The sequence below is a fragment of the Trachypithecus francoisi genome, unplaced genomic scaffold (genome assembly GCF_009764315.1).
Source record: "Trachypithecus francoisi isolate TF-2019V2 unplaced genomic scaffold, Tfra_2.0 Lachesis_group12, whole genome shotgun sequence".
NCBI classification, from domain to species: Eukaryota; Metazoa; Chordata; class Mammalia; order Primates; family Cercopithecidae; genus Trachypithecus; species Trachypithecus francoisi.
The window spans coordinates 39,024,245-39,048,958 of record NW_022681457.1 but is presented as its reverse complement, the minus strand read 5'-3'; the positions used below and the strand labels follow the sequence as shown (position 1 = coordinate 39,048,958).

The window sequence follows — 24,714 nt, the reverse complement described above, 5'->3', positions numbered from 1 at the left end:
GTCCCTGGGATTTCAGAGTGTCACAAGATGCTTAATGAACAAAATCAATGTACAATTGAATAAAATTAATTACACTTGTAGAAAATTCTCAGCCTCATGTAGAACTAAACTCTCTATTGATTGGCTTTATGCCAATAGAGCCGGTGGTTTCTTGTTTAACAATGGAGAACTATACTCTTAATGAGACAGCAACTTTTACATTGCTAAAGTTTTTGACAGGACTTTATGTCCAGGTCATTATGGCATTTTATAATAGCACAGGATTTCAAAAAATGAGACACTGAAAGGCAGTTGCTCTGTTCTTGTATCGAAGCAATGTTATTATGACTTAGGCTGAAGTTAATGAGAAGGTCATGAGATGGAAATGGATTATAGCAGAATAACAAACTATTGTTAAATGGCTCACTGGAAGGAGGGAAGAAAAGTATTTCAGGCAAAACTGAAAAGGAATTTAAGGTGGTGCCATATCAAGATCATAATAGGAAATACATATAAATACAAGGAAATGATATAAATACACTAGAATGAAAGCCCTTTGGCTTTAATTACTTTTTTCTATTTGTATTTTATTACATATTTAATTTCCTTTTATTGAACTTTACCTTGCTCTGAAAACCATTTTTTTTTTTTTTTTTTTTGAGATGGCATTTCACTCTGTTACCCAGGCTGGATTGCGGTGGCACGATTTCGGCTCACTGCAGCTTCTGCCTCCCAGGTTCAAGTAATTCTCATGCCTCAGCCTACTGAGTAGCTGGGATTACAGGCACCCACCACCACGCCTGGCTAATTTTTGTGTTTTTAGTAGAGACGGGGTTTCATCATGTTGGCTGGGCTGGTCTCGAACTCCTGACCTCAAGTGATCTACCCGCTTTGACCTTCCACCGTGCTGGGATTATATAGGCATGTGCCACCATGCCCAGCCCCAAAAAACATTTTGACTGTTAGATATGAAATGCTTCCATAAAATAGTTTTAGCACAGACTTTTGTAGCAAACAGACTTGCCTGTAGCAATTGAACGATATAGTATAAAATACATTATAAAATCCTTCTCAGGGTCTATATTCTTATCCTGATTAAATGTATCTTTTCCACTCATTTTATTTTGTAACAACATTTATTTAGTAGTCACACAAGTATTTATAATAGGTTTATGTAAGATTTCCTTTCAAATTGCTCTGGATAAATATTTAAAGCAGACTTCACTTGTATATAAATCCTAAACCTCCTCCACTTCCTGTGGTTCCTATGCTTTAAAAAATGGCACTGCTGTGCATTCAGTTGTACAAGCCAGATATTTAAAAGTCGTCCTTGAAATTGTCCTCTCTCTTACTTCCCAAATACAATCTATCATTGTGTTCTTTGAGTTGTAATTCTAAAATCCCTATTAGTTCCCTTCACTTTTCATCTCCATTCTTAACACTCTGGTCTAAGCTACCATTGCCTGGACTGTGGCAATGGCCTTCCAAATGCTGTACCTACAGCATTTCCCAGTTTTCCTCATTGGAAGCAGCATAACCTTTCCCACTGTGATGCTTTCTTTTGCCCTTAGGATAAAGACCAAAATCTAACCTGACCCCACAAGTCCATGGAGAGAGGTGGCACTTGCTTAGCAATTCAACCTCTCCCCTTAGCAATTTAGCACTCTCCCCTTTGTTCTCTGAACTGCAAGACCAGTACAATTCTAGAAGTTCCTCTAATACGCCAAGCTCTGTTCTGCCACACATCTTTGGAGGGGCTGTTTCCTCTGCCTTGAAAGCTCTTCCCTCTTATCCATATCTGCCTCACTAACTCATTAATTTCAGCCCAGTCCATTTCCTCAGAGAAACTTACTCTGATTTTTCTTAAATGGTTGGATCCCCCACTAGGAACTCTCCTATTAGACTTTTACATTTGTATAAATGCTTCTATTATTCATGTCTGGCTCCCCTGGACTGTGTGTGAGCTCTGTAAGGTCAGGAATTTGTTCAATTTTTGCTCTCTCCTGTATTGCTGGTGCCTAGCACAATACCTGGTACATAGTGCTTAATAAATATTCATTGAGTGAATGAGTAACACAATTGTGTTCTTGGTGCATAAGGAAGCAGACGGAAAAAGAGAAGTAAAAAGAAGATATGGAAGGGACACAGGTAAGAGGAGGGAGCAAGAATAAAGAGTGATATAATTGTGATCTTAGATTCAGTAGGGTCAATCTTAAGTTGTCACTCAATTGAAGAACAACAGCAAAAAGAGCATGGATAGGCTTTGTGGTGTGACTTACTGTGAGGGTCAGTTATAAAACTTTTATTAGAGAAGCCAGAAATATATATATGTGTGCCTGTGTGTATGTGTGTGTGTAATTTTGATCAATCGAATACTCATATTTGGTATTAGTTGCCAAATTGTCTTAACTCACTTAATGAATATCTCGATAATAAATTAATGAATAACTAAATTGAATTCTAGTTCAAACACAGACTATGGTTAACAATTCTAACCATACAAATGATAAACAATGCTATCTCATATATTCACAGATAAAAGGAATTATTCTTTCCAATATTGAATGGTGTTTACAGCTGCTCATGTCCTTCATTTAGGTAGGAAGCTCCCTCTATCCGATACTTAAACATCAGCAGTTAAATGAAAAAAACAAACGAACAAAGAGGAATACAAATCTACTTCTTTAACATGATAATGAGTATTCTAATCCAGTAACTAATGATAAACTTAATGAAAAGGTGCTAAAACCTTAATTTTAAAACAAAAAATAAGAAAAGCTAATTGCTATCAACTTTATAAATATTGAGCCATAACAAGCTGTGAAAAAGAAATAATACTATAAAGAGACAAAAAGATAATTGACAGATATTGCAGAACTAGAAAAGTCCAGTCTGTCAAACGAAAGTTTTTAAATAATTTTCATTATTAAAATAATTCTTATTAAAACAATGAAAGAACAGTTGGACATAAAATATGATCTGTATATTGGCAATAACTAATTTGAATATATAATGAATATTATAGATATTATGCACATATATAATTTTTATATATTTCCTACCAAATAAAAAATACATAAAGTGTTTTAGCAAATGTTAAAAATACTTAGGTAATAGTTTAATCATAGATTTCTGTGGCTTAAAGTTTTATTGAAAATATATACATTTTTTGAGATGGAGTCTCATTCTCTTGCCAGACTGGAGTGCAGTGGCGTGATCTTGGCTCACTGCAACCTCTGCCTCCTGGATTCAAGCAATTCTCCTGCCTCAGCCTCCTGAGTAGCTGGGACTATGGGTGCACACCACCAAGCCCAGCTAATTTTTTGTGTTTTTAGTAGAGATGGGGTTTCACCACGTTGGCTAGCCTGGTCTCGAACTCCTGACCTCAGGCAATCTTCCCACCTCGACCTCCCAAAGTGCTGGGATTACAGGCATGAGCCACTGCACCTGGCCAAAAATAATTTTTTAAAATATCTTAAATAAATAGGTCTCCATGTTCTCAGATGAGAAGAGTAAATATAAAGATGTCAATTTCTATTAAACTTATTAATAGATTTTGTATAATCCCACTAAAAATCCAAGTAGCATTTCTTTTAACTTGAACAAATTTGTGTAAAATTTGGTTAGAAAATTTTCAGGTGAAATCAAATAATTTTGTGAACAATGAAATACAGTGAAATGGTTAGCCCTAATGGCTAAATATTAGGACAGATTAAAAGCAACAATAATTAAAATAACATGGCACTGGCCTCAAAATAGATGTGTAGAAGGAACAGAATACCCAGAAATACTAATACTGCTTTTTTTTTTTTTTTTTTGACACAGTTTCGCTCTGTTGTGCAGGCTGGAGCGCAGTGGTGTGATCTTGGCTCCCTGCAACCTCTGCCTCCCAGGTTCAAACACTTCTCATACCTCAACCTCCCAAGTAGCTGGGATTTCAGGCACGCACTACCACACCCAGCTAATTTTTGTATTTTTAGTAGAGATGGGGTTTTGCCATGTTGGCCAGGCTGGTCTCAGAACTCCTGGTCTCATGGGATCCACCTGCTTCAGCCTTCCCAAGTGCTGGGATTACAGGCTGCACCCAGCTGAAATATTCTATTTCTTCTAACAATTTAATAAGGGAGTATCACAAGGAAAGGGGAAAGGTAAGGACTATGTACAAAATTTTTTGAATAACAATACTCATACAGAATCTGTGTCCCCACCCAAATCTCATGTGGGGTTGTGATCCCCAGTGTTGGAGGTGGGGCCTTGTGGAAGGTGATTAGATCATGGGGGTGGATGAGTGGATTACTCATGAATGGTTTAGCACAATCTCCCTTGGTACTGTCCTCAGGACACTGAGTTCTCCTGACATCTGGCCATTTAAAAAGTGTGCATCACTCCCCTCCTCTCACTGCTCTGGCCATGTGACGTGCTGGCTCCCACTTTGCCCTCCACCACGATTGTAACTTTCCTGAGGCTTCTCCAAAAGCTGAGAAGATGCTAGTATCATGCTTCCTGTACAGCCTATGGAACCATGAGCCAATTAAACCTCTTTTCTTTATAAGTTAGCCATTCTCAGGTATTTCTTTACAGCAATGGGAGAACAGCCTAATACAAATACCAGTTTTGGTAAAAATAGTGGTAGATCATTATAGCAATGGCCTCCCGGGAATCCTGTTTCCTGGTATCCTTGGGACCTGGAACCTTGGAACCTTGCATCCTTGGGCTTGGACACATCACAAAGTTTTGGGTGGTTTGTTATGGAGCAATAGACAATTCACACATTATCTTATAGCATATACAGTAGTCCTCCCTATTTGTGGTTTTGCTTTCCATGATTTCAGTTAGCCATGGTCAACTGTGGTCTGGCAATAGGTAAGTACAGCATATTTTGAGAGAGAGAGAGATCACATTCATGTAAGATTTATACAGTATATTGTTACAATGGTTCAATTTTATTATTATTTTTGTAAATCTCTTACTATGCCTAATTTATAAATTAAACTTTATCATAGATACATATATGTAGGAAAAAACATAGTACATATAGGGTTCAGTGCTATTTGTGATTACAGGTATCCACTGGGGCCTTGGTACATATCCCCTCGGATAAGGGGGACTCCTGTACCAAAATACATTCCAGATAGTTAGAGTTAAACATAAAATTAATACAAAATAGAACTAGTAAAAAATAAATATTAGAAATGTGCAGCCCTCAGATGTTTGCATTGCTAGTTCTTTCTCATCATTCAGGTCTCAGATTTCACACTACCTTTGCAGAAAGAAAGTGTTCACTGACCACCCCACTGAAGTAGTGTCTCCCTCTCCCTTCAGTTTCTGTCATCTTACCTTATTTGTATCATCATAATTTATTGTGTTCATTTTTCTTTTTTCTTATTGTCTGCTTTCCTTACTGGAATGTAAGGTTTGTGAGAGCAAGAACCTCCTACGTATTTCCAGCTACAATATCCTGGTACGTTATGTCAACTAAGGAAAAAAAAACAGGCTTTTAAATAATTAAAGTTAATTTTATTCAGAAGTCTGACTGAGTATTGCAACCTGGGAGAATCTTTCAGAGAGTTTGTTATATTGCTCCAAAACATTATTTCACCCCATAGCTTAAACATAGGTGGTGGTTGCTCTGCATGTGTTAAGAAGTTACATTAAATGTGCTCAGAAATTATATTAATGATATGGTTTGGCTGTGTCCCCACTCAAATCTCATCTTGAATTGTAGCTCCCATAATCCCAGTGTGTCAATGGTAGGACCTGGTGGGAGGTAATTTAATCATGGGGGCAGGTTTTTCCCGTTAGTCTCAAGATAGTGAATAAATCTCACAAAATCTGATGGTTTCATAAAGGGCAGTTCCTCCACACATGCTCTCTTGCCTGCTGTCATGTAAGATGTGCCTTTGCGCCTCCTTTGCTTCCGCCACGATTGTAAGGGCTCCCCAGCCAAGTGGAACTGTGAGTCCATTAAATCTCTTTTTCTTTATAAATTACCCAGTCTTGGGTATTTCTTCATAGCGATATGAAAATGGACTAATACAGTAAATTGGTACTGAGATAGTGCGGTCCTGCTATAAAGTTAACAGAAAATGTTGAAGTAACTTTGGAACTGGGTAACAGGCAGAGGTTGGAAGAGTTTGGAGGGCTCAGAAGAAGACAGGAAAATGTGGGAAACTCTGGAATTTCCTAGAGACTTGGAGGGCTAAGAAGACAGAAAGACGTAGGAAAGTTTGGAACTTCGTGGAGACTTGTTGAGTGGCTTTGACCAAAATGCTAATGGTGACATGGACAAAGAAGTCCAGGCTGAGGTGGTCTCAGATGGAGATGAGGAACTTGTTGGGAAATGGAGTAAAGGTCATTCTTATTATGCTTTAGCAAAGAGACTGGTGGCATTTTGCCCCTGCCCTAGGAAGAAGCAGAGCATAAAAGGAAAACTTACAGCCTGATGACATGTTAGAAAAGAAAAACCCATTTGGTGGGGAGAAATTCAAGCCTGCTGCAGAAATTTGCATAAGTAACAAGAAGCCAAATGTTAATCACCATGACAATGGGAAAAATGTCTCCAGGGTATGTAAGAGGTCTTCCTGGAAGTCCCTCCCATCACAAGCCAGGAGGCCAAGGAGGAAAAATGGGTTTTGTGGGCTGGGCCTCCCAGGGCCTTGCTGCTTTGTGCAGTCTCAGGCTGCTCACATGTTGGGCCTGTGGGTGCACAGAAGTCAAGAATTGAGGTTTGGGAACCCTGCCTAGATTTCAGAGGATGTATGGAAACACCGGGATGTTCAGGCAGAGGTGTGCTGCAGGGGCAGGGCCCTCGTGCAGGACCTCTGCTAAGACAATGCAGAAGGGAAATGTCGGGTGGGATCCCCCACACAGAGTCCCTACTGGGGCAGTGCCTAGTGGAGCTGTGAGAAGAGGGCCACCATCCTCCAGACCCTAGGATGGTAGATTCAGCAACAGCTTGCAGCGTGTGCCTGGGAAAGCCAGAGACACTCAATGTCAGCCTGTTAAAGCAGCTGGGAAAGAGGCTATATCTTGCAAAGCCACAGGGGCAGAGCTGCCCAAGACCATGGCAACCTACCTCTTGTATCAATGTGAACTGGATATGAGACATGGAGTTAAAAGAGATCATTTTGGAGTTTTAAGATTTGACTGCCCTGCTGGATTTTGGGCTTGCATGGGCCCTGTAGTCCCTGTGTTTTGGCCTATTTCTCCCATTTGGAATGGGTGTATTTACCCAATGCTTGTACCCTCATGGTATTTAGGAAGTAACTAACTTGCTTATGATTTTACAAGCTCATAGGCAGAAGGGACTTGCCTTGTCTCAGAGAAGACTTTGGATTGTAGACTTTTGAGTTAATGCTGACATGAGTTAAGACTTTGGGGGAACTGTTGGTAAGGCATGATTGGTTTTGAAATGTGAGGACATGAGATTTTGGAGGGGCTGGAGTGGAATGATATGGTTTGGCTACATCCCTCCCCAAATTTCATCTTGAATTGTAGCTCCCATAATCCCCGAGTATCAAGGGAGGGACCTGGTTGTAAGTAATTTAATTAAGGGGCCGGTTACCCTCAGCTGTTGTCATGGTAGTGAGTCTTCACAGGCTCTGATGGATTTATTTATTCATTTTTATTTCATTTTTTTTTTTTTTTTTGGAGACAAACTCTGGCTCTGTTGCCCAGGCTGGAGTGCAGTAGCATGCTCTTGGCTCACTGCAACCTCCGCCTCCCAGGTTCAAGTGATTCTCCTGCCTCAGCCTCCCTAGTAGCTGGTATTACAGGCATGCGCCCCCACACCGAGCTAATTTTAAAATATGGGGTTTCACCATGTTGGCCAGGCTGGTTTTGAATGCCTGACCTCAGATGATCCACCTGCCTTGGCCTCCCAAAGTGCTAGGATTACAGATGTGAGCCACTGTGCCTGGCCTCTGATGGTTTTACAGAAGGTAGTTCCTCTGCACATGCTCTCTTGCCTGCTGCCATGTAAGATGTGCCTTTGCTCCTCCTTCGTCTTCTACCATGATTGTAAGGCTTTCCCAGCCATGTGGAACTGTGAGTCCATTAAGCCTTTTTCTTTATAAATTACGCAGTCTTGGGTATTTCTTCATAGCAGTATGAAAATGGGTTAATACAAGTAAAGTCTCATCAAAGTGTGGGTATGAAGTTACATCTGGTCATGAATTTGAGGCATAATCATTAATCCTGTCAGACATTATCTTATGTACAGGAACAGGCAAAGGCTAGGATCACTGAACTTACCTTTTGTAAAAATTCAGTGATTCAGGCAAGAGATGTGAGAACCTATTCCCTATCCTGCTCATGGTCTTCAAGGCATTCTTCCACAAGTCTGCTAACAGTCAATGAGTCAGGGGCTTTGTGAAACATTGCTGGCAAAGGAGTAGAATGAGCAAATGGCTTCTCATCTTTGCTACTTTGTTTCATAATCATCAGCATCCAATAGATATCTGTGGAATTAATGAATAAATGGAAGATATTCTGGCAGTGTATTCACTTTCTAGGAAAACCTAAATTTGACTACATAGCATGAAACCTCTCACAAAGTGCAATAGCAAAAGAAACAAATAAAAGGAAAAGAGAGACAAGAGAATGGGAAAAGCAATAGCATAAAATATGGCAAAGGCTAATGTTACTTATTTATAAATATATTATTCAAATTCATATGCAAAACATAAATATGTAAACAAAGAATTTACATCAGAGGACACAGAGATAGTTTAGAAACACAAGAAAAACATCAGATCTTGATAGTAACCAAAGAATTACAAATATAGTAACCTAGGGGTAACATTTCATACCAAAGAATTTAAAGGAAAAAAAAGTATGATTTGGTGTTGGGTTGTGTATTCTGATAGCGCTGTAAGTTTGTTCATTTTGGAAAGCAATATCATTTATAGTTATTAAAATGTTTTTGAATATTTTGACCCCAGATTCCTATTTCAGGAAAATTATACAAAGTAATTCAACAGATTTAAAAAGCCAAAGCACAAAAGATACTCTTTACAATATTATTATCATAGTAAAACTTAAAAACTTCGCATTGTGCAGTAGAGGGACAATTACTTTGGCTGAGGCATCAATAATGGATGGAATTTTATCTCACCATTAAATGTTAAAATTGTGAGGATTATGAAGCAGCATGGAAACGTTTGTAGTACTCGATGAAATGCAGAACTTAAAACTGAATGCACATAACAAAGAGAATGGTGGGCCATACATATACACGAGCTGTGTCTCTTCCAGATAGGCTTTAGTTCTATAATTACGGAAGATACTCAAGAAACAAAAACTTAACTAGTTTCCCATGTTTATCCTTTCACCATGTAAGAGACCCCAAGCCTCTGAATTGCAGCGCCCACCCACATTTTCCATTTATAGTTTATCCAATTTATCATCTTTTTGTGCCAGAATGCTTGTTCTTCCTACCATATCCAGCTTCATATTTTCAAAGAATTGGCAGCACTCTGCAAAAAAAAAAAAAAAAGAAATAAGGGAAAAGAGAAATAACTTTTAAAGCTTAAGGAGTCATGGGTTTTTAATCCGCTCATCTTTCAAATTTTTTTCTTAAACGTTATACGTATTTTACAACCTCCAAACTGAAAATGCAGTTAAGGTCAGTATTCTGGGTCTACCTTGTCCCAGCTGCTCCAGACTCTGGAGGTCCGCAAAAGGGCGGAGTCCTAAAGCCGGTCTAGAGGCGGCCTCGAAGAGGCGCGGATGGCGTCGCAAAAACCCGCTGGGCTACTTTACGGCACTGCCTCCGCCCCTTCAGGTGCGGGAAGTCTGAAGCCGGCAAACATGGCCGTCACCTACTGCCTCAGCCGACCTGCGACTGCGTTGGTAGCGGTGTTGCTCTTGTCCTTCGGCAGCGTGGCCGCTAGTCATATCGAGGTAGGAGTCAGGCTTATTTGACCACAGAGCCCCGGGAGGCCGGTTGTGTCGTGGCTGTGCGCTCTCCAGCAGATGTCCGATACACAGCAGCTGAGGGAAGCCTCCTGGAGTGAATCAGCCCCTGACCCAGGCTGGGTTTGAGGAGGGTGTCACTGGGCACGGTTTAGGACAGTGTTGGTCTGTTTCAGCGTTTTAAAAGGATGAATTAAAAGAATCAAACGCTCAGACAGAGGAGGACCTGATCCTTTGCTCCTACATGTGTGCGGTTCTTAGCTGGTGAAATATGAGCAAGAGGCTGGTGAAATGTCAGTTACGCAACTGCAGCCCTCTGTTTTGATAGGAGTCAGACAGAACTGGAGAGGTGAGAGCAATTTTAAGAATTCAGATCATAGAATTTAGTGATAATTAGAACATGGGATAAAGAGAAGTGTTTATTATGACTCTCAAGTTTCTGGCTTAGGAGCAACAAGTCTGGGTTAAGAAATGGAGGAGAAAAGGGGTGCTTAGTTTTATCCTGGGCTCTCCCAGCGTCCCATTTTTAAACGTGGACACAAGACATTCTGGTGCTCTATAATGCTTTTACTATCCACCGTAGTCTTACGATTCCTCAGTCCAGGTCTACAATCTAGATGTCTGGTATCTTTTTCAGGCCTGCATATCCAGCTGACTAAGAAGCCGGGATAGTCAGGAGACATTTGAAAATCTGTGTCCAAAGTTTTATCTTCTGCTTAGCCTACCTACTCTTAAGAAGACACTGAAAAACTAAGCACCTCTTTTGTCCCTCGTTTCTCCACCCAGATATGCTGCTCCTAAGCTAGAAACCTGAGAGTCTTAATATCTTTATCCCATATTTTAATTATCACTAAATTCTGTGATCTGAATTCTTAAAATTGCCCTCACCTCTCCAGTTCCACTGACTTAATTCAGGCTGTGATCACTTCTTGTCTAAACTCTTGCGATTACTTTATCTTGTTTTCCATAGGCCTCCATACTCCCTCACTTTAGTGCTAGATTCGTCTCCACGAAATGTTAAGCCTGATCAGGTTATTCTTCTGATGAAGTCTGTTAAATATTTCTCCATTACATACAGAATAAAGTCTAAACGTTATGACCTGGTTCTTGCCTACTTTTCCAGTGTTCCTTCCGTTTTGGAACCTCTTCTCCCCACCACCTGGGCACCTTGAGTTTAGACCAGTGGACTCCAAACTTTTTGAATACACACCCTATCAGTTAAAAAAATATATTGAGCATGAACTTCATATATATTTATGAATTACTGTTAATTTATATGTTCGATATTTATATAGCATATTTTTTAGAGAACATAAATATGAGTAAATAGAAGTTCTATTTCCTTCCTTTGTTCTGATTTTGACTACTTCATCTTGGATACTATTACTGTTTTTTGTAGTTACATAATTGCTGTGCTTTTTCACATTATGATATTTTATACATCCTGTTTCCTCTGTTCATTTGCTAGGATACAGTGAAGTCATAACTTCTGTAGAAACTTTCCCTATCTCTTACCTTTGCCTTTACTTTTGTAATTTGTACACTTGATACAGCACTCATTTACTATAACTCTGTATACTTTGTACTATGATTCCATCATCTCTCACTTAGATATAGGAGCAACAGTTCCCTAAATGTTTTTCCTTGAGTCATTATTTTTTCCTTTCAATCTGTTCTCCAAATTGAAGCCAGAGTAACTTTTAAAAATGCAGTTCCGCTCATGTCACCCAGGCACCTTAATGTTGCTCAAAAGATCACCTTAATGTTGCTCTAAACTCTTCACCATGACCCACAAACAAAAGCCTGCATATTTTTTGGGCCCTGACTACACTTCCAATTTTTTCTCTTTCTCTGTCAAACTTCTAGTTAGGTTTTCTTTCAGTTTCTCAAAAGCTTTAAGCTTCTTCTCACATTAGAGCTGTCTCCCCTCTGTCTGGAATTGTATTTCCTCTTTTCTTCATCTTTTGGATTTTAACCCAACAGTCACTTCTTTAGGAAAACTTTGCTGACCAGGTCAGGTCCCTCCGTTGTACTCTTCTTATATTGTATGTCTTTCCTGATCTGTTAAATGTATATCTATCCAATATCCAATATCCAAATAGATAGTAACCTATTTGAAGGCAGTACTATGGCTGTTTTTGCCCAGCATTGTATTTGGAGCACTCAGGGCAGTGACTGGCATGTTACCCAATGAGTGTGATGAATTAATGAAATGTTACATTGTAGTGTAAGTGTTTGCATGCTCCTCTTTATTGAACTCTGGATTCTTGAGAGAAAGCAGCATGCTTTTTAGTGATTTTTGTATCACTGTATATCAGTGGTACTCTTGATATCTGGGTGATACGGAAATTTAAAAATTTAAATTTCTGTGCCTGACTTATCTGGCACATAGTAGGTGCTCCATTTAACTGTATGTAGAATGAATAACTTTATAATGACTGTATTGTCTAGACAACCGCAAAAAAGTTTTGCCATCTGAATTTTTTCACTAAGGTCTGAAAAGAAGTAAGAACTTTGGAGGTGGAAGGCACATTAGAGACATGAGGATAGTCAAGTCTAAAGAGCTAAATGACTTACCCCAATTTCACAGCCAGTTGTGAGATAGGACCTGCATTTTAGCTTAGGTCTTTGAATTCCCAAATCAATGCTTAACCACTGTAGCACATTGCTTTCTTTAACATCCAGGCAGCTATTGAGTTTAGAGGTGGAAAAATACACACACACACACACACACACGCCGTACACACTCTTTGTTCAGGTTATTATTCTATATTTATCATGTCAGTAATTTATCAGAAACAACGCTTAACAATAGAAAACCCATTATAGTTTCATTTAATGTGAAATACTGTGTTATTGCCTTGCTAAATTAAGTGTATTTTATCCTAGCCGTAGTAATTTCACAGATCACAGTTTTTTTCCATCTCTGTTGATAGTTAACATAAGATTTAACTTGCATTACTACAGCAAATCATATTCTGATGAAAATTGATATTCTTGAGGGTTACATGTCTGTACACTCTAAAATCTGTTAATGGTATTTCACGAATCTCCAGAAACAGATACTTTACTTTCTGACCAATGTTGTATTCTCTTTAAGTGATGCCTCTCTTTTTATAATATATATTTTAATTGGCACAATAATTGTACATATTTATGGGGGATAGTGTGATATTTTGAGGCATGTATTCAATATGAAATGATCAGAGTAATTAGCATATCTGTCATCTCAAACCTTTATCATTTCTTTGTGTTGATAATATTCAAAATGTTAGAAAACAGTTCTAGCTATTTGAGAAAATATAATAAATTACTGTTTACTATAGTTACGCTAAAGTGCTATAGAAGGCTAGAACTTATTCCTGCTATCTGTAATTTTGTATCTGTTAACTAATGTCTCTCTGTACTCCCTCTGGCACTTTCATATTCTTCCCAGCCTCTAGTAACCACTATTCTCTATTTCCATGAGATCAAGTTTTTAAAAATTTCCATATCTGGGTGATACGGAAATTAAAAAATTTAAATTTCTGTGCCTGACTTATTTCACTTAATGTAATTTCCTCCAGGCTCATCCATGTACCTGTTTATGATAGGATTTTATTCTTTTTATGGATGGATAATATTCCATTTTATATATTCGCATGTGCACGCGTGCGCACGCACACACACACACACACACATACATTTGCTTTATCCATTCGTCTATTGATTGACACTCAGGTTGATGCTATATCTTGGCTATTGTGAATAGTGTTGCAATAAATACGGAGTGTAGATATCTCTGGCCTACTGGTTTCCTTTCCTTTGAATATATACCCAGTAGTGGAATTATTGGATCATATGGTAGTTCTATTTGTATTGTTTTGAGGAACCTCCATACTGTTCACCATAGTGGCTGTACTAATTTACATTCCCACCAGCAGTGTATAAGAATTCCTTTTTGTCTACATCATAACTAGCATTTGTTATTTTTTGTCTTTTTGATAATAGCCCCTAAGATGATATCTCATCATGGTTTTGGTTTGCATTTCCTTGGTGATTAGTGATATTGAGCATTTTTTCATACACTGGTGGGCCATTTTGTATGTCTTTTGAGAAATATCTATTCAGATCCTTTGCTTATTTTTAATTGGATTATTATTATTGTTATTTTTTGCTGTTAACATAGGTTTGAGTTCCTTGCATATTTTGGATGTAAATCCCTTATTGGATGAATAGTTTGCAAATATTTCAGGATTGCTTTTCATTTCTGTGAAGAATATCATTGGTATTTTGATAGAGATTGCATTGAACTGTAGATCACTTTAGGTGATATGATCATTTTAACAATACAATATTTGTTCTTCCAATTCATGAGCATGGAAGCATTTTCATCTTTTTGTGTTCTCTTCATTTTCTCTCATCAATATTTTGTAGTTTTCATTGTAGAGATTTTTCACTTCTTGGTTAAATTTATTCCTAGGTGTTTAATTTTTCTGTAGTTATTGTAAATGGGATTGCCTTCCTGATTTTTCTTCAACTAGTTCATTATTGGTATATAGAAACGCCACTGATTTTTGTTTGTTGATTTTGTATCCTGCAAATTTACTGAATTAGTCTATCAGTTCTAAGCGATTTTTTTGTGGAGTGTTTAGATTTTTCTATATATAAGATCATGTTGTTTGCGAACAAGGACAGTTTGACTTCCTCCTTTTCAGTTGGGATGCCTTTTATTTCTTTCTCTTGTTTAATTGCTCTGGCTAGAACTTCCAGCTGTATGTTGAATAAGAGTGGTGAGAGTGGGTATCCTTGTCTTGTTCTAGTTCTTACAGGGAAAGATTTCAACTTTTCCCTGTTCAGTATGATGTTGGCTGATAGATGGCCTTTTTGTGTTTAGGTGTGTTCCTTCTATACCCACTTTGTTGAGAGTTTTTATTGTGAGGAGATGTTGAATTTTATCAAATGCTCTTTCTGTGTCTACTGAGACAGTCATATGTTTTTTGTCCTTCGTTTTGTTGATGTGATACGTCATGTTTATTGATTTGCAATTAATACTACTCGATCGTGGTATATTATGTTTTTGTTGTGCTGTTGGATTCAGTTTGACTGTATTTTGTTGAAGATTTTTGCATCTATGTTCATCACAGGTATTGGCCTGTAGTTTCCTTTTTTTATTGTATGTTTGTTTTCTGATTTTGTTATCAGGGTAATGCTGGCCTCATAAAACGAATTGGGAAGAATTAATTCTTTAATTTTTTTGGGATAGTTTGAGAAGAATTGGTGTTAGTTCTTTAAAAGTTTGGTAGAATTCGGCAGTGAAACCATCCCGTTCTGGGCTTTTCTTCATTGAGGGACTTTTATTACTGCTTCAAGCTCATTACTTAGTCTCAGTCCGTTCAGGTTTCTCTTTCTTCCTGGTTCAGTCGTGGTAGCTTGTATGTGTTCAGGAATTTATCCATTTCTTCTAGGTTTTCCAATGTATTGTGTATAGTTGTTTATAATAGTCTCTAGTGATTCTTTGTACTTCAGTCTCTAGTGCTTCTTTGTACTATCCATTTGTAATATGGATATATTTTGTTTCTGAATATATTTATTTGGGTCTTCTCTCTTTTTTTCTTAGTTTGGCTAAAGGTTTGTTGATATTGTTTTTTTTTTTTTTTTTTTTTTTTTAAAGCCAGCTTTTTGCTTCATTGACTTTTTTGTATTTTCAGATCTCTTTTGTTTATTTCTGCTCTGATCTGTATTATTTCTTTTCTTATTTTGTGTTTGGTCTGTTCTTCTGTAGTAACTTGAGATGTGTTATTAGGTTAAATCTTTGTACTTTTTGATGTAGGCGATTATTGCAATAAACCTACCTTTTAGTACTGTTTTGCCATATCTCTTAGATTTTGGTGTATTGTGTTTCTATTTTCATGTATTAAAGGAAAATTTTAATTTCCTTATTAATTTCTTCCTTGACCCATTGGTTGTTCAGGAGCATGTTGTTTAATTTCCATATATTTGAACATCTTCTAAAATTTGTTGTGTTAATTGATTTCTAGTGCTTTTCTATTGTAGTCAGAAGATATTTTTGATATAATTTTGATTTTTAAAAATTCATTGAGGCTTGTTTTGCGGCCTACCATGTGGTCAGTCTATCCTGGAGAATGTTCCACATGCTGATGAGAAGAATGTGTAATCTGCCATTGTTGGAAGAACTGTTCTGTAAATGTCTGTTAGTTCTGTTTGCCTGTAATCCCAGCACTTTGGGAGGCTTAGGTGGGCAGATCACTTGAGGTCAGGAGTTTGAGACCAGCCTGGCCAACATGGTGAAACCCTGTCTCTACCAAAAATACAAAAATTAGCCGGTGTGGTGATGCACACCTGTAGTCCCAGCTCCTCGGGAGGCTGAGGCAGGAGAATCGCTTGAATTTAGGAGGTGGAAGTTGCAGTGAGGCAAGATTGTGCTACTACACTCCAGCCTGGGTGACAGAGTGAGACTCCATCTCAAAAATAAAATAAATTCAGTGTTTCTTTGTTGATTTTCTGTCCAGATGATCTGTCCAATGGAGAGTGGAGTGCTGAAGTCCCCACCTAGTATTGTATTGTGATCTCTTCTCTCCCTTTAGATCTAATAATATATGCTTTATACATCTGGGTGCTACAGTGTTGGGTGCATACATATTTATAATTGTATGCTCTCTTGCTGAATTGATTCCTTTATCATTGTATTGACCTTTGTCTCTTTTTTATAGTTTTTGACTTAAAGTCTGTTTTATCTGATCTAAGTACAGCTACTCCTGCTCCCTTTTGTTTTCCATTTGTGTGGAATGTCCTTTTTCATTCATTCACTTTGTCTATGCATGTTTATAGGTGAAGTGAGTTTCTTGTAGGCAGCATATATAATACTTGGGTCTTTACACTTGGTGTGTGCACTTGTGCACACAGGTGCAGATATGTGTACAAGTGGAAGTTTAAATTTATTCTCCCTGAAATTTTCTTGTTAGCTCAAAATTAAAAAGCTGTTAATGTTTTTCAGGCTATTAGTATGTTCCGGTCACTATTCCTACATTCTCTGCATCAGATAATATTATTACTGTTTTATAGATGGAGATTTGGAGGCACAGAAAAGTTAAGGAACTTTCCTGTTTACACACCTAGTAAGTAATAGAGCCCAGATTTGAACCTAGGCATTCTGACAGGTCTAGTAATTAATGTTTGGGAGCTGATCTGAGGTCATTATGGCTTGTATTCACTATTATTTTAATATATAATCAAAATCATGTTCATTAGGTGTCAGGATGGTGTTAGAAAATTTTAGGGTCTTGAGATGACAAATATAATTCTTACTTTGATAGATTGGTGAAATGGTCCCTGGCAGAATGCTAGAGGATGTGCTCAATCAGCTGTATTGATGAGTTCAAATAAAGTACCTAGAATATAGTAAGAATGGATACTGAATGAAATTTTAACAGGAAGCATATTAACTTATGTGTAGAATGAAGACATGAAATAAGTCATTCACAATTATAAGACTGAATGGGACATTAGAAGCGTATGAAGAAGACTTGTCTGTGTTTGAGATAAAATGTTTAAAAGCAATCAGGCCCCTCTCTCTTTCAATTATATCTCCCAGAAAAAAAAAAAAAAGAAAAAAGAAACTTCAGCAATCTTTATGGGTGTTGTAGCACATTTGTCTGATCTTTAATTTTTAATATTGTGACCAGTATTAAAGAATTAGTTGACATAATTGCAGAGATTTTAGAGAATCAACTGAGATGACTATTAAATGATTAAAGGATTAAAAAGATGTCTGTGAGAAGTTCAAAGAGTGATAATTTTGTTTTTGTTGAGGATATAGAGAGATTATATCGCACAAGCAATTCATGAAGATAAAAATTGTGTGGCATTACTAAAAGTGAAATATTAATTTTTGGTTAAATTCTTGGCATATGCATTTTTACCTTGCCTTCTCACTGTAGAGAGTGATCACTTTAATAGAGGAATTATCAGAGTACAACCTAAAAGGAGATTTTGAAAGTTACAACTTTATAGTACAACCTTTATGTAATACCTTCTTACCATATTCTGAACCTATGAACCATGTGATTTCAGTTTTCCATAGGAGACTCTTGATTTGTTCAACGACAGTAAAGGCATTTGGACCGTGGATTCATTCATTCACAAAATATTTATTAAAAACCTACTATATGCTAAACTTACTTGGAATACATCATTGAATATAACTGATGAAAACCCCTGCCCTACTGAGGCTTACATTGTTTTGGGGAAAGACAGATGATTAATAATACACATAATAAATAAGTTAATTATATATATAAAATGTAAGAAGATGATAAACGCAGTGGAAAAAATAAATCATAGTAAGAAAAATGGTGGGGTGAGGTTGCAGTTTTAAATAATAGCCTTGTTAAATGTTGAACAAGCAAATTGTATGTTCTTAATTGAGCATACATTTCACTTTCTTAATAATTCTCAGGGTATGGGAAATAGAAAGATATGAGTTATATAGTATACTTTCATTTGAGCAATGCTAAATAATATTTTAAAGCAGAAACTCTTGCACATAAATCTTACAGTTCTCTAAAAGAGTGCTGTGACGTAGGATTGGCATTGCTTTCATTTTGCACATGAGGAAACTGAGTCTTCAGGAAGGTTAAGTATCTTAATCAAGGTTACTGTGTTTAATTGGTGTCTAAGCCAAGACTGAAACCCATTTTTCCAGATTTCCAGTTCAGGACATTTGCCCTTACAGTATCTTAAGCTGTAAGCTCTTTTGATTCTTTATGTAGTCCATAATGTGAAATACTGGAATCTTCATAAGCTTACATAAGATGATTGTTATTATAACTATAAAAACTACATGGTCTTAACTGTCCATTATCAGTCTTTATTCTGAGAAATTGTGGCTTTTTCTTCTATTTGTTTTGCTTTATTTAGGATCAAGCAGAACAATTCTTTAGAAGTGGCCATACAAACAACTGGGCTGTTCTGGTAAGTATACTGTAAAAGTATACCTTTCTGTTCACATTAGATATATATCTGAGAAATTTCTGCGAATCGTATTTTTGAAAATACAATTTATTTTTGTACATTTTATATCAGAAATTCTTTATTTTGATTTGGCTGTATTTTAAATTGACCACATCAACTATAATATTCTAGTAATATTCTTTGTCCTCTGTCAAGTGGTGATCTGAAAATAAATTTAAGAATAAATTAGGAATTCTATTGTTAAAGGAAGCATTTTATAAAAGGTAGAAATATTTTACTGCTAGAAACTACTAATTGCATCTCTTATCTGTAGTATTAGTTTATAGATACTCTCTACTTACGCTTTTTAAAATTTTCTCAGTTGTTTTTTCTGCTTATAAAAATAATAAATGACCACTGTAGAAGTTCAGATTACACAGAAAAGTTTAAAGAAGGCAGACTAATTTTGTTATGTGAATTTCACCTCAATTAAAGAAGACAGGGAAAATGGCTTCAAGTCCCACATCCAACTGGAAAATCTAGAAGAAATGGATAATTTCCTGGACACTTATACTCTTCCAAGACTAAACCAGGAAGAAGTTGAATCCCTGAATAGACCAATAGCAGGCTCTGAAATTGAGGCAAGAATTAATAGCCTACCAACCAAAAAAAGTCCAGGACCAGATGGATTCACAGCTGAATTCTACCAGAGGTACAAGGAGGAGCTGGTACCATTCCTTCTGAAACTATTCCAATCAATTGAAAAAGAGGGAAGCCTCCCTAACTCATTTTATGAGGCCAACATCATCCTGATACCAAAGCCTGGCAGAGACACAACAAAAAAAGAGAATTTTAGACCAATATCCCTGATGAACATCGATGCAAAAATCCTCAATAAAATACTGGCAAACCGGATTCAGCAGTACATCAAAAAGCTTATCCACCATGATCAAGTGGGCTTCATCCCTGGGATGCAAGGCTGGTTCAACATACGCAAATCAATAAACATAATCCAGCATATAAACAGAACCAAAGACAAGAACCACATGATTATCTCAATAGATGCAGAAAAGGCTTTTGACAAAATTCAACAGCCCTTCATGCTAAAAACGCTCAATAAATTCGGTATTGATGGAATGTACCTCAAAATAATAAGAGCTATTTATGACAAACCCACAGCTAATATCATACTGAATGGGCTAAAAGTGGAAAAATTCCCTTTGAAAACAGGCACAAGACAGGGATGCCCTCTCTCACCACTCCTATTCAACATAGTGTTGGAAGTTCTGGCTAGGGCAATCAGGCAAGAGAAAGAAATAAAGGGTATTCAGTTAGGAAAAGAAGAAGTCAAATTGTCCCTGTTTGCAGATGACATGATTGTATATTTAGAAAACCCCATTGTCTCAGCCCAAAATCTCCTTAAGCTGATAAGCAACTTCAGCAAAGTCTCAGGATACAAAATTAATGTGCAAAAATCACAGGCATTCTTTTTTTTTTTTTTGAGACTGAGTCAAGCTCTCTCTCCCAGGCTGGAGTGCAGTGGCCAGATCTCAGCTCACTATAAGCTCCGACTCCCAGGTTTACGCCGTTCTCCTGCCTCAGCCTCCCGAGTAGCTGGGACTACAGGCGCCTGCCATGTCGCCCGGCTAGTTTTTTGTATTTTTTAGTAGAGACGGGGTTTCACCGTGTTAGCCAGGATGGTCTCGATCTCCGGACCTCGTGATCTGCCCGTCTCGGCTGGGATTACAGATTTGAGCCACCGCACCCGGCCAACACAGGCATTCTTATACACCAGTAACAGACGAACAGAGAGCCAAATCATGAATGAACTCCCATTCAAAATTGCTTCAAAGAGAATAAAATACCTAGGAATCCAACTTACAAGGGATGTAAAGGACCTCTTCAAGGAGAACTACAAACCACTGCTCAGTGAAATCAAAGAGGACACAAACGAATGGAAGAACATACCATGCTCATGGATAGGAAGAATCAATATCGTGAAAATGGCCATACTGCCCAAGGTTATTTATAGATTCAATGCCATCCCCATCAAGCTACCAATGAGTTTCTTCACAGAATTGGAAAAAACTGCTTTAAAGTTCATATGGAACCAAAAAAGAGCCCACATTGCCAAGACAATCCTAAGTCAAAAGGACAAAGCTGGAGGCGTCACGCTACCTGACTTCAAACTATACTACAAGGCTACAATAACCAAAACAGAATGGTACTTGTACCAAAACAGAGATATAGACCAATGGAACAGAACAGAGTCCTCAGAAATAATACCACACATCTACAGCCATCTGATGTTTGACAAACCTGAGAGAAACAAGAAATGGGGAAAGGATTCCCTATTTAATAAATGGTGCTGGGAAAATAGGCTAGCCATAAGTAGAAAGCTGAAACTGGATCCTTTCCTTACTCTTTATACGAAGATTAATTCAAGATGGATTAGAGACTTAAATGTTAGACCTAATACCATAAAAACCCTAGAAGAAAGCCTAAGTAATACCATTCAGGACATAGGCATGGGCAAGGACTTCATGTCTAAAACACCAAAAGCAATGGCAACAAAATTGACAAATGGTATCTAATTAAACTAAAGAGCTTCTGCACAGCAAAAGAAACTACCATCAGAGTGAACAGGCAACCTACAGAATGGGAGAAAATTTTTGCAATCTACTCACCCCGACAAAGGGCTAATATCCAGAATCTACAAAGAACTCAAACAAATATACAAGAAAAAAACAACCCCATCAAAAAGTGGGCAAAGGATACGAACAGACATTTCTCCAAAGAAGACATTCATACAGCCAACAGACACATGAAAAAATGCTCATCATCACTCGCCATCAGAGAAATGCAAATCAAAACCACAATGAGATACCATCTCACACCAGTTAGAATGGCAATCATTAAAAAGTCAGGAAACAACAGGTGTTGGAGAGGATGTGGAGAAATAGGAACACTTTTACACTGTTGGTGGGATTGTAAACTAGTTCAACCATTATGGAAAACAGTATGGCAATTCCTCAAGGATCTAGAACTAAATGTACCATATGACCCAGCCATCCCACTACTGGGTATATACCCAAAGGATTATAAATTATTCTACTACAAAGATACATGCACACGTATGTTTATTGCGGCACTATTCACAATAGCAAAGACTTGGAATCAACCCAAATGTCCATCTGTGACAGACTGGATTAAGAAAATGTGGCACATATACACCGTGGAATACTATGCAGCCATCAAAAAGGATGAGTTTGTGTCCTTTGTAGGGACATGGATGCAGCTGGAAACCATCATTCTTAGCAAACTATCACAAGAACAGAAAACCAAACACCGCATGTTCTCACTCATAGGTGGGAACTGAACAATGAGATCACTTGGACTCGGGAAGGGGAACATCACACATCAGTGCCTATCATGGGGAGTGGGGAGGGATTGCATTGGGAGTTATACCTGATATAAATGATGAATTGATGGGTGCTGACGAGTTGATGGGTGCAGCACACCAACATGGCACAAGTATACATATGTAACAAACCTGCATGTTATGCACATGTACCCTAGAACTTAAAGTATAATAAAAAAAAAATTAAAAAAAAAACATGAATGAATTATCCATCGGTTCCTAGAAGTAAATAGGGTGATTACAGATTCTATACTTGTTTGTTTTAAATATAGTAGCATTGTGATTAAATAGGACAGTGTAACATGGGTTCATGGCTCATTTTCTTGTTCTTCAAGAAAAAAATCTCTTATATATGCTACCCTTCACAAGAAATTTTTCTGAAGTTACTGAGGAAAGACTGCTAAAGATGAGAGAGAGAATTTCAACGCCTACTTAAAAGTAAGGAGAACCATCAGGAGTCAGACCATCATCTACCAATTTGACAGGATAAACTTTCTCTACAGGAGACTAGTATCCCCTCAGTGTTCAAGAGGGGATAACTGCCTATGTGCAGACCAGCAATTGCCAAAGGGCTTATCTTTTGGAACTAAAAGACTGTTAGCTTATACTGACACACACATGAAAGCCTTCCTTGCTCTGGGAATCCTCTAACCAAACCTCTCTTCAATTTCAGTAACCTGGGATTCAAGTAAAAAATAAAAGATGAAAAAAAAAATTACTGAGCTTTGTATTACAACTGCAGTTTTCTTTTCTTGTCCAATATTTTACATATTAGTATGGTGAAACTTGAATAAATTATTCTTTTTTTTTTTTTTTTTGAGACGGAGTCTTGCTCTGTCACCCAGGCTGGAGTGCAGTGGCCGGATCTCAGCTCACTGCAAGCTCCGCCTCCCGGGTTCACGCCATTCTCCTGCCTCAGCCTCCCGAGTAGCTGGGACTACAGGCGCCCGCCAGCTCGCCTGGCTAGTTTTTTTTGCATTTTTTAGTAGAGATGGGGTTTCACCGTGTTAGCCAGGATGGTCTCGATCTCCTGACCTCGTGATCTGCCCGTCTCGGCCTCCCAAAGTGCTGGGATTAAAGGCTTGAGCCACCGCGCCCGGCCGAATAAATTATTCTTTATTTTTAAAATTAAAAAGGGAGTTTTTGGAGATGAGGTCTTGTGCTGTCTCCCAGGCTGGAGTGCAGTGGTGTGATCATAGCTCACTGTAGCCCTAAATTCCTGGGCTCGAGTGATCCTCCCACGTCAGCCTCCCAAGTAGTTAGAACTACAACCACAAACCACCACTCCTTGCTACAGTTTACATATTTTTGTAGAGATGGGGGTCTTGTTGTGTTGCCCAGGCCATTCTTTAGCTTCTGACCTCAAGTGATCCTTCCACCCTGGCCTCCCAGACTGCTAGGATTATAGGTGTGAGCTACTGTGTCCAGCCAGAATTTTATATTTTTGACATATGGAATTTTACATTTTTATGTAGTCAAAAATTTAGTCTTTTCCTGATTGGATTCTAGATTGAAAATTTAATTTAAAAAACCATGTAATTCCTTTCTATTTGGCAGGGGCAAGAACACTTAAGCTGTTCTCAAAATTGTCATTATACCTACTAAAGGCACAGGCATGTGATAGAAACCAGGATTGTGCTTGGTAGATGTATTACCAAGTGACCCCGATCTATATTTACCTACCTTAGAATGGGTTCTCAGCAACACTAACTTTTGAGGCATAGAATTACATTTTCCCAGCACCTTCAGTATAATTCTTAGGAATTTTTTAAACTATAAAACTTGGTTGGATTGTTTCTAATTTTCTCTTTATTTCAATAGCTTCTGTATAATGCACTCTCTTATATGCATTTATAACTGTTTTATATGTTATGTGTTATCCAGTGTCCTACATTTCTCACAACGAAGGAAGCAGTCTGGAATGAAACAAATATTGTATAACCCTATGTAGCTAATTTTCTATTCTGTGAAGAAATTTTGGGTATTGTCTTTGATTCTAAAGAATTTAACTTTTTGAAATAGGAATGTTATTGAGTCACAGAAATTGTGATAACTAAGTTGGTTCAGTATTTGATTAAATTTCCCAAAGATATGCTTTCTCTTAAGCTGAGTGTTCTTTTAAAATCTAATACCAGTTATGAAGACTTCTGTTTGGAGAGATTAGTTTTACTGAAAATTCTTCTTTTTTCTTTTTTTTTTTTTTTGGAGACAGAGTCTTGCTCTGTTGCCAAGGCTGGAGTGCAGTGGTGCCATCTCTGCTCACTGCAACCTCCACCTCCCAGGTTCAAGCGATTCTCATGCCTCAGCCTCCCAAGTAGCTAGAACAAAGGTGCACACCACCACACCTGGGTAATTTTTGTTTTATTAGTGGAGGTGGAGTTTTGCCATGTTGGCCAGGCTGGTTTCAAACTCCTGTGTGCCCAAGTGATCCGCCTGCCTTGGCTTCC

General features: G+C 37.7%; 1 protein-coding gene across 2 annotated transcripts in view; it reads left to right on the top strand.

Moving 5' to 3' along the window:
* The first annotated feature begins 9,738 nt into the window (after positions 1–9,738).
* PIGK (phosphatidylinositol glycan anchor biosynthesis class K) overlaps positions 9,739–24,714 on the top strand; it is a 122,680-nt gene continuing 107,704 nt past the window's right edge. For both annotated transcript variants that reach the window (XM_033225337.1, XM_033225338.1), the window contains exons 1-2: positions 9,739–9,882; positions 18,814–18,867. In XM_033225337.1, coding sequence (XP_033081228.1) covers positions 9,790–9,882; positions 18,814–18,867 — 147 coding nt within the window. In that variant the 5' untranslated portion in view covers positions 9,739–9,789. The remainder of the gene's footprint in view (positions 9,883–18,813; positions 18,868–24,714) is intronic.